This window comes from Pelobates fuscus, chromosome 4 (assembly GCF_036172605.1).
Source record: "Pelobates fuscus isolate aPelFus1 chromosome 4, aPelFus1.pri, whole genome shotgun sequence".
NCBI classification, from domain to species: domain Eukaryota; kingdom Metazoa; phylum Chordata; class Amphibia; order Anura; family Pelobatidae; genus Pelobates; species Pelobates fuscus.
Genome location: NC_086320.1, coordinates 264,174,470 through 264,192,862, shown reverse-complemented (window position 1 = coordinate 264,192,862; position 18,393 = coordinate 264,174,470). Strand labels below are relative to the sequence as shown.

The following is an 18,393-nucleotide window of genomic DNA, read 5'->3' as shown; positions in this document are numbered from 1 at the left end:
GTCACGAGTACAACAGTACCCCCCATTAACAGATTTTATGTTGTTTTGGAAAGTTACAGGGTCAAATATAGAACATTCCATTTTCAAATTGAAATTTTCCAGATTAGTAATGTTACCTTTGAGACGGTGTGGTAGCCAGGAATGAGAATTACCCCCATAATGGCATAGCATTTGAAAATGTAGACAAGCCAAGGTATTGAAAGTGGGGTATGTTTAGTCTTTTTTAGTAGCCACTTAGTCACAAACACTGGCCAAAGTTAGCGTTCATATTTGTTTTTGTGTGAAAAAAGCAAAAAAACGAATATTTGGCCAGTGTTTGTGACCAAGTGGCTACTAAGAAAGACTGGACATACCCCACTTGCAATACCTCGGGTTGTCTACTTTTGCAAATGGTATGCCATCATGGGGGTAATTCTCATTCCTGGGCTACCATACGGTCTCAAAGGCAACATAACCAATCTGGCAAATTTCAATGTGAAAAAAATGAAATGCAAGCCTTATATGTGACTCTCTAACTTTCCAAAACACCATAAAACCTGTACATGGGGGCTACTGTTATTCTGGGGAGACTTCACTAAACACAAATATTAGTGTTTTAAAACAGTAAAACATATTACAACAATAATATAGACCATAAAAGTGCAGTTCGCTTGTAAAAAATGAGAAAAACGTCACTTTTACTTAAAATGTCATCGTTGTAATACAATTTACCAGTTTGAAACACTAATATTTGAGTTCAGCGAAGTCTCCCGAGTAAAACAGTACCCCCTATGTACAGGTTTTATGGTGTCTTGGAGAGTTACAGGGTCAAATATAGTGCTTGCGAATTAAATTCTCTGCACTTTCTCCCTGTGTTGTCAGGCATGTCAATCAAATTTTAATTAATCAAATCACATAATTACGTTAAAAGATTATTTAAATATACACGTAGAATTTTAATATACCGTATATACTCGAGTATAAGCCGAGTTTTTTAGCACATTTTTTGTGCTAAAAAAACCCAACTCGGCTTATACTCGAGTCAATAGTCTGTATTATGGCAATTTGCATTGCCATAATACAGACTGGGGGAGAGGGGGATGTGAGAGCTGTAACTTACCTCTCCTGCAGCTCCTGTCAGCTCTTTTCTCCTCCGCGCCGTCCGTTCAGCACCTCGGTCAGCTCCCAGTGTAAGTCTCACGAGAGCCGCGGCTCTCGCGAGACTTACACTGTGAGCTGACAGAGGGAGCTGCACGGACGGCGCGGAGGAGGAGAGAGCTGACAGGAGCTGCAGGAGAGGTAAGTTACAGCTCTCACAGCCCCCTCTCCCCCCCACTGAACTGCCAATGCCACTGGACCACCAGGGAAGGAGAGCCCCCCTCCCTGCCATGTATCAAGCAGGTAGGGGGGACGAAACAAAAAATAATGAATAATAATAAAAAAAATAATAATTAAATAATAATATAATAATAATTAAATAAATAAAAATAATAATTAATAATAATAAAATTTTAATAATAAAAATGTAAATAATAAAAAAAAACACCCACCCCCACCAAGGCTCTGCAACTCTCACACTCTCACACTCTCACACTCTCACACTCTCACACTCTCACACACTCTCACACTCTCACACACTCTCACACTCTCACACTCACACCCTCACACTCACACCCTCACACACTCATACACACGCTGCACTCATACACACGCTGCACTCATACACACGCTGCACTCATACACTCACGCTGCACTCATACACTCACGCTGCACTCATACACTCACGCTGCACTCATACACACGCTGCACTCATACACACGCTGCACTCATACACACACGCTGCACTCATACACACACGCTGCACTCATACACACACGCTGCACTCATACACACACGCTGCACTCATACACACACGCTGCACTCATACACACACGCTGCACTCATACACACACGCTGCACTCATACACACACGCTGCACTCATACACTCACACTGCATTCATTATACACACACTGTAAATAAATATAAAGGGGGAGGGGATTAAAAAAAGTTTTTTTTTATATAAATATATCAATGCTATAACCCCCCCATACACACACTACACTCCTCCCCCCACCAACAGCACACCTCCACACACACAGAACCCCCCCCCTCACACAGAACACCTTCACGCACACAGAACCCCTTCACGCACACAGAACCCCTTTACGCACACAGAACCCCTTTACGCACACAGAACCCCTTTACGCACACAGAACCCCTTTACGCACACAGAACCCCTTTACGCACACAGCACCCCTTTACGCACACAGCACCCCTTTACGCACACAGCACCCCTTTACGCACACAGCACCCCTTTACGCACACAGCACCCCTTTACGCACACAGCACCCCTTTACGCACACAGCACCCCTTTACGCACACAGCACCCCTTTACGCACACAGCACCCCTTTACGCACACAGCACCCCTTTACGCACACAGCACCCCTTTACGCACACAGCACCCCTTTACGCACACAGCACCCCTTTACGCACACAGCACCCCTTTACGCACACAGCACCCCTTTACGCACACAGCACCCCTTTACGCACACAGCACCCCTTTACGCACACAGCACCCCTTTACGCACACAGCACCCCTTTACGCACACAGCACCCCTTCACGCACACAGCACCCCTCCATGCACAAACGATTTCTTTTATGTTTGAGTGATAGTTTTCAGTTTTTTTTCCCGCTTCCATATCTGCGCACTATGCTGGCGCGATGCATTACGGGGCTGGTATGGAATTTTTTTCCAGGGCTGCTTTTCATTCCCAGTCCGGCCCTGATGCCGCCGCAACGGCTTTAAAGCCCATTTAATGCGGGACGGCATGGTACGTCGTAACGGCGTTAAGGGGTTAAATATCAGTATTGTTTCATTTAGAATTTAAATAAATAGAAATTACTTTCTCAAGGCATGGGTTCTTAGGAATTCTTTTTTGACCTGCAGGGTAACTTCTCCATAAAGGTTGAGAAACACTGATTTATAATTTCTTAGTCTTTATTAAATGTTCATATATTTAAGACATACATATACAGGTACAAAATATATATGAAACATATATAGTTTTAATACTAAATTCAATTTATATAGTAGAGATAATCACAAACCGATAAGAGTGCAGAGAGAGTATACCCAAAGAGCCAAAAGAGATAATTGAATCGGGTCCTGAAACACTGATTTAAAGAACATAACTTCAGTCTTAATCCATCCTCGTATGACCTCATGTGGTCATTAAAAACAAATTCTGTGAACAAATGCAATCACTGATAAGCACACTAACAGGGGAAAATCTGCCCCTAAAAGCAGAATGCTACACTTTCTCCCAATACCACTAGACAGATTCCAAAGATCCATGATCATACTGATTCTACTTGCTGCCAAAAACAACATCGCTCAATGCTGTAAATCCCTAGAACCTCCATCCTTGAAAAGGGTACTGGAGAAACTTAAAGGGACACTATAGTCACCTGAACAACTTTAGCTTAATGAAACAGTTTTGATGTATAGAACATGCCCCTGCAGCCTCACTGCTCAATCCTCTGCCATTTAGGAGTTAAATCCCTTTGTTTATGAACCTTAGTCACACCTCCCTGCATGTGACTTGCACAGCCTTCCATAAACACTTCCTGTAAAGAGAGCCCTATTTAGGCTTTCTTTATTGCAAGTTCTGTTTAATTAAGATTTTCTTATCCCCTGCTATGTTAATAGCTTGCTAGACCCTGAGATTGAGATACAATTGTTTAAGGTAAATTACATCTGTTTGAAAGTGAAACCAGTTTTTTTTTTCATGCAGGCTCTGTCAATCATAGCCAGGGGAGGTGTGGCTAGGGCTGCATAAACAGAAACAAAGTGATTTAACTCCTAAATGACAGTGAATTGAGCAGTGAAATTGCAGGGGAATGATCTATACACTAAAACTGCTTTATTTAGCTAAAGCCGCGGCTCTCGCGAGACTTACACTGGGAGCTGACAGAGGGAGCTGCACAGACCGCGCGGAGGAGTAGAGAGCTGACAGGTAAGTACAGCTCTGCCAGCCCCCCTCTCCCCCCCCACTGAACTACCAATGACACTGGACCACCAGGGAAGGAGCCCCCCTCCCTGCTATGTATCAAGCAGGGAGGGGGGACGAAAAAAAAATATAATAAAAAAAATAAAAATTAATAATTCAGTTAAATAATAATAATAAAAAAATATAATAATATTAAAAAATAAAATAATAATTAATAAAATAATTAATAATATATCAAAATGCCCACCCCACCAACGCATACACAAACACACACTGCATCACACACACTCACACTTCATTCATATACACACACACTGCATTCACACACACTGCATTCATACACACACTGCATTCATACACACACACTGCACTCATACACACACACACTGCACTCATACACACACACACTGCACTCATACACACACACACTGCACTCATACACACACACACTGCACTCATACACACACACTGCACTCATACACACACACTGCACTCATACACACACACTGCACTCATACACACACACACTGCACTCATACATGCACTGCACTCATACGCACACACTGCATTCATTATATACACACACTGTAAATAAATATTCAATTAATATAATTTTTTTAGGATCTAATTTTATTTAGAAATTTACCAGTAGCTGCTGCATTTCCCACCCTAGTCTTATACTCGAGTCAATAAGTTTTCCCAGTTTTTTGGGGTAAAATTAGGGGCCTCGGCTTATATTCGGGTCGGCTTATACTAGAGTATATACGGTAGATTCTATTGGACACTGACTCTTCAGTAAGTACTGAGTGGGTGCTGTCCATACAGCTCATCACTTTGCTCTCACTGGCCCAGAGCACATATGCAAGGGAGGGAGAAAATCTGGTTATATATATATATATATATATATATATATATATATATATATATATATATATATATATATATATATATATATATATAAAAATTGTATTATTATTATTTTTTTTTTATTATTACATAATAGTAATAAAAAAACAAGGGTGTACATTAGCTGATGCAGGAAGGCAGATAAGGCTGTAATAAGGGAGGGATGTTTTCTGCCGGCAATGGTAGAAGCTGAAAACGTCTGTTGTCAGCTTGCTGTGCATGTTGACGACAGACATATTTTTTTCCAGATAGTTGACATTAGGCTGCCTAAATTATGTGTGCCCCTGGAACAAAAATGTGCAGAAATGCTTCACATACAGATTACTACTACCATGACCTCTTCTAAAAGCACAAGTGGTCAAGGTGGTTTGACTAAACCTTTAAAAGTTACTCACCACTGCAAGCTTGCAGGATCCATTTCACACTCACTAGGGCTACTTTTTTTAATCAACAGTGGCTGGAGGCAATTGGAAATGTTGAGTCTTACACAGGGGTTGTAGCAGAATATTTATCTTAATAATAATAATAGTACACGATTATATAATTCACAAAATTGCAAAGTGTGTTTGAAAAATATAGAAACAAAATTGTTAGACTGCTAGACTCAATATTAATTGTTACAAAGGCACAATGCCGCATGTGAACTAGCCCAAGTTGGTATTTTTTTTTGCAATTGGAATGTCCGTTACATTGGAGGTAACTTTCAATTGGGTTTTCCTATTTTGCACAACAGGTAATATAGACCCAGTTAGTCAATCGGGTTATAGTGAGAGGAGAAAAATAAACTAGTAAAGCAGGAAAGAGACAGAAAGCAAGGGTATGGAGATTGAGGGTATTATAGATTTAGAAAAGGGGGACAGAGAGAAACACAGTGTGAGAAAGGAATTGGGAAAAGGAAAAAAAAAAGAGAATTGGAAACTGTCAGAGGTAGAAACAGGATAGGCAGTCAGGATGGGGTATCTGAAATACACTCCAAGACCGCAAACTTTATTTATTTCTAGGGTGATAATTCTTCCATCGTTCCTGGATATAAATCTGTGTTAACTAGTACTATACAGATACGAAATATATGTCATAATAAGAAACTCAAATACTTCATAAAATATTCAGAATCCGTATACTGAACTACTGAGTTAAAGGCCTGTATATGTGAATACGCTAAATACCTTTAATTATACCAGTGACTAGAAGGGAATAACACTCATATTACACCCATACTCTAAATTCATCATAATGACTATATTATATGATCACATATACCCACAACAGTTATTAGTATTCTAACTTGTACTGTATTTTCTTGTTATGTTTACAATGCTTGCAGTAGGTACTTGATATCTAATTACATTGAAACCTGTTCTGGATTGTTTATGATTTACTCTGGCTAATGAGCTCACTATTCCCCTGTGTTTTTATTTCATACCCAGTGAAATTCCATGGGATATGTAGTTGTATTTGTGCAGTGCTGTATCTACTTCTACGAGAACTGTTGCTTTATTTTAAATCTAGGGATCAATAAGCAGCCCTTAAGCTTTTCATGTATTTTAACACGTTAACTCATCTAAAAGGAGGAGGGAGGGCTTGACAGTATGAATGTGGTGGAGTTTATAGGACACTGCAGGCTATTTTTTAAAATGTATTTTCTTCCCCCTTTCTTTGGCTTTTAATTGTACGATAAGAGACCAAAAAAAAAAAACCCTTTCACTTCCATTTAGATATGTATTATCATACTTAAGATGAATTACCTACTAAGTGACTTATCAGGTGTATATTGGACTTTGATGCATGCAGGAGCTATAAAAATATGTATATAAATATGTGAAGACATAGAATAAGAAAAGAAGATATATAAAAATACATGCAATTGACAATATCAGTAGTAACCAGCTAGATATAATCAAAGGTAAATAAATAAAAAATTAAAGGGACACTATAGTCACAAGAACAACTACAGCTTATTGTATTTGTTCCGGTGAGTAGAATTATTTCCTTCAGGTTTTTTTTCAGTAAATAGTGCATTTTCAGAGAAAACTCCTCAGATGGCTACTAGAGGTGCTTCCTGGGGTAGTGCTGCACACAGTGCATTACTGCCATTCAGTATCTCCACCGTCTGCATGCAGACATTGAACTTTCCTTATAGAACCAATGGATCTCTATGATGAGATGCTGATTGGCCAGGGCTGTCTTTTATTTGTGCTGGCTTTGTCCCTGATCTGCCTCCTTGACAGTCTTAGCCAATTTTATGGGAAAGCATTGTGATTGACTCAGACCACCACTTCTGACGATGTCATCAGACAGGCAGGTCAGGCGCAGAGGCAGCAGCTGCAGATTTAAATACTAGTAAGATTATACTATACTTAGGGGGGCAAGGGCAGCCTGGGGAGGCTAGATGTTGGTTTGAACACTAGAGAGTAAGGAATACATGTTTGTGTTCCTGACCCTATAGTGTTCCTTTTAAAAATTGAACTCATAACTAGATAAAACAATAATAGTAACAGTTCCAATACATTAGTGCAAAAAAAGGGAAAACAAAATAAGAGTCCAGTTATTGTAGCACATAAGTTAGTACAATACCACAGTGCACATAAAGGGAGCAGAATGGTAAACTAAATGGTAGTATAAATATCCATATATACCCTTATGCAACGATAATCTAGTACTCAAGTCACTACAATGTGATACATTTGCAGTGCAGTACATAAACTAGCTGACTGCCTAATAAAACAAAGGTATCCAATCGTTGTCCAGTGTAGCCTAAAAACAAAAAAGAAAGACCTATCCTAGTGCTCACTGTATTAGCTGATGCTTTATTCAAAAGAAGGATTAAAAACACTAACAAGAGTACATCAAACAAATGTCATAAAACATTTATTTTTAACATATTCTTTACTACCTTTAATCAGGCTTGTTCTCCAATATGCGAATTCGAATCAGAGGTGATTGGGATAATGAATCGCTCATAGTGTATATATAGGAAGAAAAGGGAAAGATACGTTTATCAAATATAGGCAGCCTTCGATCTTGTCACTTAAGGTGTTAAAATATCATACATTATATAAAAAAATAACCTGTTGTTGACAATTTAATATGCATAAAGAATGCAGGTAGTAATGTATAAATAAAAAGTACTGGTATCCCAATGTTGCTCTTAGTAGGAAATATCCTTGGTATTTCCTTAATCAAAAAGATCATAAAAAAGTGCATAGGGAAGTAGAGCTTGTATATAAATAAAACACTTGTATTGATAATGATAAAAAACATAGAAATACTTTTAGAATGAATACATATCTACATACTCCTAAAAATAGGGCATAAAAAATATCAAAATAATATATCTAGCTTAAAATAAGCATATGTGTAGCGTATAGAAGTGGGCTAGAGTCCTGCAATATTCATCCAGCTTGTTATACGCTACACATATGCATATTTTGAGCTAGATATCATATTATTTGCATAATTTTTATGCCCTATTTTTAGGAGTATGTAGATATGTATTCATTCTAAGTATTTCTATGTTTTTTTATCATTCTCAATAAAGTGTTTTATTTATATACAAGCTCTACTTCCCTCTGCGCTCATTTTGTTTTTTTTATGTTATCTTGTTCTCCAATATGGGATTCATTTAACCCCTTCAGGACGGAGTTAATAGTGCACGTTCGGATCAAAACAAAACGTAAACAAAAACTAGAATTTGCGCTATATGTCTGTTCACCCGTAGTTCCCCTCTTTCATATTATATGCACCCACACTTATTATATATCATTTTGTTCAGGAGAAACAGGGCTTTAATTTATCATTAACTATTCATATATGGAACATAATTTATTATGAATAAAATTTTAAAAAAAATTGAGAAAATAAGATTTTTTTTAAAAAAATTGCATTTCCGTCTGACATTTTAATTGTGAATGTCATAATACTGTTGCACATATTTGTAATCAGCGATGTGTCACGAGTACAACAGTACCCCCCATTAACAGATTTTATGTTGTTTTGGAAAGTTACAGGGTCAAATATAGAACATTCCATTTTCAAATTGAAATTTTCCAGATTAGTAATGTTACCTTTGAGACGGTGTGGTAGCCAGGAATGAGAATTACCCCCATAATGGCATAGCATTTGAAAATGTAGACAAGCCAAGGTATTGAAAGTGGGGTATGTTTAGTCTTTTTTAGTAGCCACTTAGTCACAAACACTGGCCAAAGTTAGCGTTCATATTTGTTTTTGTGTGAAAAAAGCAAAAAAACGAATATTTGGCCAGTGTTTGTGACCAAGTGGCTACTAAGAAAGACTGGACATACCCCACTTGCAATACCTCGGGTTGTCTACTTTTGCAAATGGTATGCCATCATGGGGGTAATTCTCATTCCTGGGCTACCATACGGTCTCAAAGGCAACATAACCAATCTGGCAAATTTCAATGTGAAAAAAATGAAATGCAAGCCTTATATGTGACTCTCTAACTTTCCAAAACACCATAAAACCTGTACATGGGGGCTACTGTTATTCTGGGGAGACTTCACTAAACACAAATATTAGTGTTTTAAAACAGTAAAACATATTACAACAATAATATAGACCATAAAAGTGCAGTTCGCTTGTAAAAAATGAGAAAAACGTCACTTTTACTTAAAATGTCATCGTTGTAATACAATTTACCAGTTTGAAACACTAATATTTGAGTTCAGCGAAGTCTCCCGAGTAAAACAGTACCCCCTATGTACAGGTTTTATGGTGTCTTGGAGAGTTACAGGGTCAAATATAGTGCTTGCGAATTAAATTCTCTGCACTTTCTCCCTGTGTTGTCAGGCATGTCAATCAAATTTTAATTAATCAAATCACATAATTACGTTAAAAGATTATTTAAATATACACGTAGAATTTTAATATACCGTATATACTCGAGTATAAGCCGAGTTTTTTAGCACATTTTTTGTGCTAAAAAAACCCAACTCGGCTTATACTCGAGTCAATAGTCTGTATTATGGCAATTTGCATTGCCATAATACAGACTGGGGGAGAGGGGGATGTGAGAGCTGTAACTTACCTCTCCTGCAGCTCCTGTCAGCTCTTTTCTCCTCCGCGCCGTCCGTTCAGCACCTCGGTCAGCTCCCAGTGTAAGTCTCACGAGAGCCGCGGCTCTCGCGAGACTTACACTGTGAGCTGACAGAGGGAGCTGCACGGACGGCGCGGAGGAGGAGAGAGCTGACAGGAGCTGCAGGAGAGGTAAGTTACAGCTCTCACAGCCCCCTCTCCCCCCCACTGAACTGCCAATGCCACTGGACCACCAGGGAAGGAGAGCCCCCCTCCCTGCCATGTATCAAGCAGGTAGGGGGGACGAAACAAAAAATAATGAATAATAATAAAAAAAATAATAATTAAATAATAATATAATAATAATTAAATAAATAAAAATAATAATTAATAATAATAAAATTTTAATAATAAAAATGTAAATAATAAAAAAAAACACCCACCCCCACCAAGGCTCTGCAACTCTCACACTCTCACACTCTCACACTCTCACACTCTCACACTCTCACACTCTCACACACTCTCACACTCTCACACACTCTCACACTCTCACACTCACACCCTCACACTCACACCCTCACACACTCATACACACGCTGCACTCATACACACGCTGCACTCATACACACGCTGCACTCATACACTCACGCTGCACTCATACACTCACGCTGCACTCATACACTCACGCTGCACTCATACACACGCTGCACTCATACACACGCTGCACTCATACACACACGCTGCACTCATACACACACGCTGCACTCATACACACACGCTGCACTCATACACACACGCTGCACTCATACACACACGCTGCACTCATACACACACGCTGCACTCATACACACACGCTGCACTCATACACACACGCTGCACTCATACACTCACACTGCATTCATTATACACACACTGTAAATAAATATAAAGGGGGAGGGGATTAAAAAAAGTTTTTTTTTATATAAATATATCAATGCTATAACCCCCCCATACACACACTACACTCCTCCCCCCACCAACAGCACACCTCCACACACACAGAACCCCCCCCCTCACACAGAACACCTTCACGCACACAGAACCCCTTCACGCACACAGAACCCCTTTACGCACACAGAACCCCTTTACGCACACAGAACCCCTTTACGCACACAGAACCCCTTTACGCACACAGCACCCCTTTACGCACACAGCACCCCTTTACGCACACAGCACCCCTTTACGCACACAGCACCCCTTTACGCACACAGCACCCCTTTACGCACACAGCACCCCTTTACGCACACAGCACCCCTTTACGCACACAGCACCCCTTTACGCACACAGCACCCCTTTACGCACACAGCACCCCTTTACGCACACAGCACCCCTTTACGCACACAGCACCCCTTTACGCACACAGCACCCCTTTACGCACACAGCACCCCTTTACGCACACAGCACCCCTTTACGCACACAGCACCCCTTTACGCACACAGCACCCCTTTACGCACACAGCACCCCTTTACGCACACAGCACCCCTTTACGCACACAGCACCCCTTTACGCACACAGCACCCCTTTACGCACACAGCACCCCTTTACGCACACAGCACCCCTTCACGCACACAGCACCCCTCCATGCACAAACGATTTCTTTTATGTTTGAGTGATAGTTTTCAGTTTTTTTTCCCGCTTCCATATCTGCGCACTATGCTGGCGCGATGCATTACGGGGCTGGTATGGAATTTTTTTCCAGGGCTGCTTTTCATTCCCAGTCCGGCCCTGATGCCGCCGCAACGGCTTTAAAGCCCATTTAATGCGGGACGGCATGGTACGTCGTAACGGCGTTAAGGGGTTAAATATCAGTATTGTTTCATTTAGAATTTAAATAAATAGAAATTACTTTCTCAAGGCATGGGTTCTTAGGAATTCTTTTTTGACCTGCAGGGTAACTTCTCCATAAAGGTTGAGAAACACTGATTTATAATTTCTTAGTCTTTATTAAATGTTCATATATTTAAGACATACATATACAGGTACAAAATATATATGAAACATATATAGTTTTAATACTAAATTCAATTTATATAGTAGAGATAATCACAAACCGATAAGAGTGCAGAGAGAGTATACCCAAAGAGCCAAAAGAGATAATTGAATCGGGTCCTGAAACACTGATTTAAAGAACATAACTTCAGTCTTAATCCATCCTCGTATGACCTCATGTGGTCATTAAAAACAAATTCTGTGAACAAATGCAATCACTGATAAGCACACTAACAGGGGAAAATCTGCCCCTAAAAGCAGAATGCTACACTTTCTCCCAATACCACTAGACAGATTCCAAAGATCCATGATCATACTGATTCTACTTGCTGCCAAAAACAACATCGCTCAATGCTGTAAATCCCTAGAACCTCCATCCTTGAAAAGGGTACTGGAGAAACTTAAAGGGACACTATAGTCACCTGAACAACTTTAGCTTAATGAAACAGTTTTGATGTATAGAACATGCCCCTGCAGCCTCACTGCTCAATCCTCTGCCATTTAGGAGTTAAATCCCTTTGTTTATGAACCTTAGTCACACCTCCCTGCATGTGACTTGCACAGCCTTCCATAAACACTTCCTGTAAAGAGAGCCCTATTTAGGCTTTCTTTATTGCAAGTTCTGTTTAATTAAGATTTTCTTATCCCCTGCTATGTTAATAGCTTGCTAGACCCTGAGATTGAGATACAATTGTTTAAGGTAAATTACATCTGTTTGAAAGTGAAACCAGTTTTTTTTTTCATGCAGGCTCTGTCAATCATAGCCAGGGGAGGTGTGGCTAGGGCTGCATAAACAGAAACAAAGTGATTTAACTCCTAAATGACAGTGAATTGAGCAGTGAAATTGCAGGGGAATGATCTATACACTAAAACTGCTTTATTTAGCTAAAGTAATATAGGTGACTATAGTGTTCCTTTAATTTCACCAGGCTTTATGAAGAAATAACGCACAACATGCTACACACCCAACACATATTCACAAAAACCTGGGCACGATGGCAACTCCTAGCTCACCTGTTGGAGTAAACACTACCGCAGGAAATATCCCCTCAGTAGAGCGGGGCCTATAATGGATAACGTTTTGGTTCTTAGCAGTATCTAATGTAGTTGTATGTATCCCTAAGGTTATTTATGCATTTGTTCACCTTTTAAATTTCCCCCTTTATGATTTATGTTCTAAAATTCATTCGAGTTACACCTGCTTACTGAATTGTTACTCATGAGACCGACAAAGACAATTATGTAATTCTGTGCATCTCTGTATGATGCCTACTACACAATGTCATCCCATCAATGTTGTAGCTTTATACGAGATAAGATGTTAATGTATTGTAACAATAAAATGTATGTATTTGTACTTTTCCTATTTGCTAATGTAGACCGAATGATGCAAAAAACAATAAAAATCATTCACTGCAAAAATAAACTACTATCTCTGACCTTCATATTCTCACCTCAGTGTATACTGAAGTCTGCTTCCTGGTTTTTTTTCCATATTCCTCATTACATGTCTGTTTCGGTTATCACCATGGTCATTCTATCAACTTGTTTTTCCAATAAGTGTCTACCTCGTGAAATGACTCCCATGTAAATTCCAGTGCTTGCTACCAGCTCCATACCCACTACAGTGGCCATTCCCAACCATGTTAATAATTCAACAGTGTTACTTCTTACTTGGAACTTGCCAGGCACCAGTCACTGCCGCTCCTGCATGGCTGATCGCTCTCAGCCAATGACCTAGAGACATGCACTACCGGGCTTAGTTTAAACAGAGAGCTCAATGTTTAGGTGATGGACCCCAACACCTATAACTCCAAGTGCGAGTGCAGCTCTTAAAAAAATAGAGACCCCTCAAATTTGATGTACAACATATTAGGGAAAAACAGCTTATTTATACAGTCAGGTGTATGCTCACCTTCTGTAAAGCCCTATTTAAGTAACCTGCTCTAAGTTTTTAGGTGCTGTGTCAGATTTAGGTGCGACACTCCCCACTGGTACCAGGAACAAATGTATTTAAAATCAAAATATGCAAAATGTACTCACTCAGCTTCTTGCCAAAACGTGTTTTGCTTCGTGTCTTTCTCAATAGGCATGTTTAAAAGGCTCTAGAAAATGTGAGTTCTCATACTATACACACAAAGGGTGTAAATGTTAAAAAAAAAATATCATACTATTGTATTTTCTTTCTCTGTTTATTTACATATGATGTACATGAGGGCTCAACAAATCCCAGGCGCCAGGTCACCATGGCGACTAGAAATTTTGCCCTGGCACCTGGAATTTGACGCTCTTTAGCTAAAGCAGCTGGATGGGGGAACAATGAAGCCGGCCTGTTGCCCTGGGTAACGTGGAGGCAGCAGGCTGGGGCAGCGTGCAAAGGAAGCAGTAATCTTCTTGCAGCTCCTGTCTGCTCCCTTGCGCTGTATAGTGAGGCTGGGAGCCGGAATATGTCATTCAAGCCCCGGCATCAGTACAGGGAGCAGAGAGGAGCCGCAGATTACTGCTCCCTGGCACACAGGAAGAGAGAGCAGCCCAACTGGACCCCATGGAAATAGCCACTCAACTCTCCCAAAGGCAGCACTGACACAGGTCTTTTTAGTGGCCGTCTGAGTGACTGTCACTAGAGGTGTTACTATGCAGCCATATAAACAGTGCCTTTTCTCTGAAAAGGCAGCGTTTACATTAAAAAGGCTACAGGGACAGGCTATAGGCACCAGGACAACTACATTAAGCTATAGTGGTTCTGCTAACTATAGAGTCCCTTTAAGAATTGTATATTTCTCGTAAATTAAACTTCGCAAGTTTAAAAAAAAAACAAAAAAAAAACTGGCTCCTAACTTTTTTAGCTTTCTCCTAGATTCTAATCAAAATTGTCAAGCCCTGTTGTGCACCAACCCCGCTGCACTCGCACTTGGAGTTATAAGTGTTGTGGTCCATCACCTCACCATTGAGTTGTTTTGTTTTTTTGGGGGTATCCACAGAGTGTTATTCAGCTGCTATTCACCAAATGTATTCACAAAGCATCTATTGCACACAATTCTTTATTTTATTTGAGTTCAGAGAGCTTTCTGCTCTCCTAAAGGCAGTGACCTACACCTGGCAGATCTCAGGAAGTCAAATCCATAGCAAACAGTTTGACTTACTTACATTGCTGTGCCAGATTATCGTGTTAGTCAGCAGAACTCAACTATTCTGTTTCTTGATAGACAATCAAGACATCATTTGTCATTGTATGAGCTACACATCTAAACACACATATCTGTACTTTGTAACCTGTCGGACAGGTTAATAAAAACACATTTTATTATTTGTAATATCCTTTGCATACATGGTCTAGCTGTACGTTTTTTGCACTAAGTAGATTAATATCAATAGCATTTTATTAACCTTTTTTTAGGGTTTCACAAACAAATTTGTCTTTTTTTCCAGGGCGGAGGGTGATTAGGAGTGTATCTGAAAGAGCTGCCCTTTTGCCACCAGCACCCATATCTGAAGGACAATTTTATTCACCACCTGAATCTCCAGAAGGTAGAACTGATTATTTTGATTTGTTTTTGTGTGGTTATTTCCTGTTACTTTTTAAAATAACATTTAACTTTTTGAAAAAATATATATTTGGTGTAGATATCAGTTCGCATCACATTTGCACAAAAAATGTTTTTTGCTGCAATTAACTTAACATAAAATTGATACTGTCACACATAAAGGTAAGATCTTTATTAACACCTGTTTTCTGCGGTGTTTGCGTTTAGCTGTAATTTTCCTCTTACTCATTTACTATAGCCTCACATATTATATACCGTTTTTCTCGCCATTAAATGGTCTTTCTAAAGATACCATTATTTTCATCATATCATATAATTTACTGTAATGTTTTCTATAAAATATGATGAAAAATGAAAAAAATTCTAAATTTGACCCCCAAAATCTGTTACACATCTACAACCGCCAAAAAACACCAATTCTAAATAGTTTCTAAATTTTGTCCTGAGTTTAGAAATACCCAATGTTAACATGTTCTTAGCTTTTTTTTTTTGTGGAAAGTTATAGGGCTAGAAGTACAAGTAGGACATTGCTGTTTCAAAATATATATTTTTACAAAGTATCAATAGTGCCATTGTAACATTATCTGTCATAAATCTGAATCACACCTCACATACTTTTTTTTTTTAACTAGACAACCCAGGGTATTCAATATAGGGTATGTCCAGTCTTTTTTAGTAGCCACTTAGTCACAAACAAACAATGGCCAAAGTTAGCATTTATATTTGTTTGTGTGTTAAAAAAACAGTAGTAGCAAAAAATGATTATGAATGCTAACTTTGGCCAGTGTTTGTGACTAAGTGGCTACTAAAAAAGACTAAACGTAACCCATTTGTAATACATTGGGTTGTCTTCTTTTGCAAATGGTATGCCATAATTGGGGTAATTCTCATTCCTGGGCTACCATATGCTCTCAAAGGCAACATAGCAAATCTGGCAAATTGCAATGTAAAACTGAAAATCAGGCCTTTTATTTGACCTGTAACTTTCAAAAACACTATAAAACCTGTACATGGGGGTACTGTTCTACTCAGGAGACTTTACTGAACACAAATATTAGTGTTTCAAAACAGTAAAACATATCAGAACAATGATATCATCCGTGAAAGTGACGTGTGTGTGTGTGTGTGTGAAAAATGCCAAAAAAACGTCACTTTCACTGACAATATCATTACTCTGATATGTTTTACTGTTTTGAAACACTATTGTGTTCATCAAAGTCTCCTGAGTAAAACAGTACCACCCATGTACAGGTTTTAGCGTGTCTTGGAAAGTTACAAGGTTAAATATAGTGCTAGAAAATCAAATTCTCTGCACTTTCGGCCTGGGTTGTCAGGCAGGTCCCCCCAAATTGCAATAAATAAAATTACTTAATTATGTAAAAATATTACATAAATATGCACGTAGAATTTAAATATATATATAAATATTTAAAGTTTACGTATATATTTATAAAATTATTTATGTAATTATGTATATGGACATATATTTCATATTAATTTTATAAAAAATTGAATATATATATTATATATATATATATATATATATATATATATATATATATATATATATATATATATATATAATCTTAGACAGCATGATTATTGCACAGGTGTGCCTTAGGCTGCCCACAATAAATGTATTATTTTCTCATTTTTTAAATATTGATGCACTTATACATTGCTTATTCTACAATGTTAATTCATAAAAAAATGTACAAAGTATTTTTTATTCCCTCTCCACAAAAACAAGTGCTATTCTAATAAACTGAGTAAATAGAGAAAACATTCCACAAGAAATTCAAAATAATCTACAGCTCATTGTAGTTGTTCTGGTGTCTATAGCCTGTCCCTGCAGGCTTCTTGCTGTACATACTGTCTTTTCAGAGAAAAGGCAGTATTTACATTACTGCCTAAGAACACCTCTAGTGGCCACTCTTCAGACAGACACATTGATTTAATGCATCTCTGAGGAGCTGCTGATTGGCCAGGGGGCCAATTGGAAAGCATTGTGATTTGCGGAGTTCACCAATTCTGAAGATGTTGGCCAAGGAGGCGGATTGGGGGCAGGTGCACGGCCAGAGCCAGCGGACCTGCACGGCGCTGGAATAAAGGTGAGCAAAATCAATATTAAGGGGAATAAAGGTGGCGCAACCACCTACATAGTTAGTTTAACATTATAGAGTGAGTAATACACATTTGTGTTGCTGACCCTATAGTGTTCCTTTAAGTAAAAAGGACATGTGGCAACGCAAGGACAATCAAGTGTTGCTATTGGGTATCTACGGCGTAATTGTGCAAATATATATATATATATATATGTGCAACATCACAATAAAAAAATATATACAATGAGGCAAATGTGTTTGGTGTTTGGTGAAGAAATGGAACTCTATACATAAGCATCTATGAACAAAGTAAATAGCAAAATGTACCAACGCATCTGACTCTCCTTAGTAGTATATTACTTTTAGTATCAGTCTGTGGGTGATTTACAACTTCTGTGAGCATTACATGAACACATCATTTAATAATGACATAGCTTTATCAGCTGCATTCTATCTATCTATCTATCTATCTCTCTCTCTCTCTCTCTATATATATATATATATATATATATATATATATATAATTTACTATTTTTGGTGTATGTATATCAGCAGGTTTGTTACTTACAGTATTTCACTTTATTGTTGTTTTTTTTGTGAGAGGGTGCCACCTTGTGGATCTTGTATTACATATAAGAAAAATCATACATAATTTTAAAGTTCTACATGTTCATAACAGACCTCATTATGATCTTCCTGACACTGTATCTCTCTCTCACCATTAAACGTGCAGTGATCATTTT

General features: G+C 38.6%; 1 protein-coding gene across 2 annotated transcripts in view; it reads left to right on the top strand.

The window, feature by feature from the left end:
- The window catches only part of STARD3NL (STARD3 N-terminal like), a 70,126-nt gene that overhangs the window by 30,314 nt on the left and 21,419 nt on the right, over positions 1–18,393 (top strand). For both annotated transcript variants that reach the window (XM_063452084.1, XM_063452083.1), the window contains one exon: positions 15,430–15,528. In XM_063452084.1, coding sequence (XP_063308154.1) covers positions 15,430–15,528 — 99 coding nt within the window. The remainder of the gene's footprint in view (positions 1–15,429; positions 15,529–18,393) is intronic.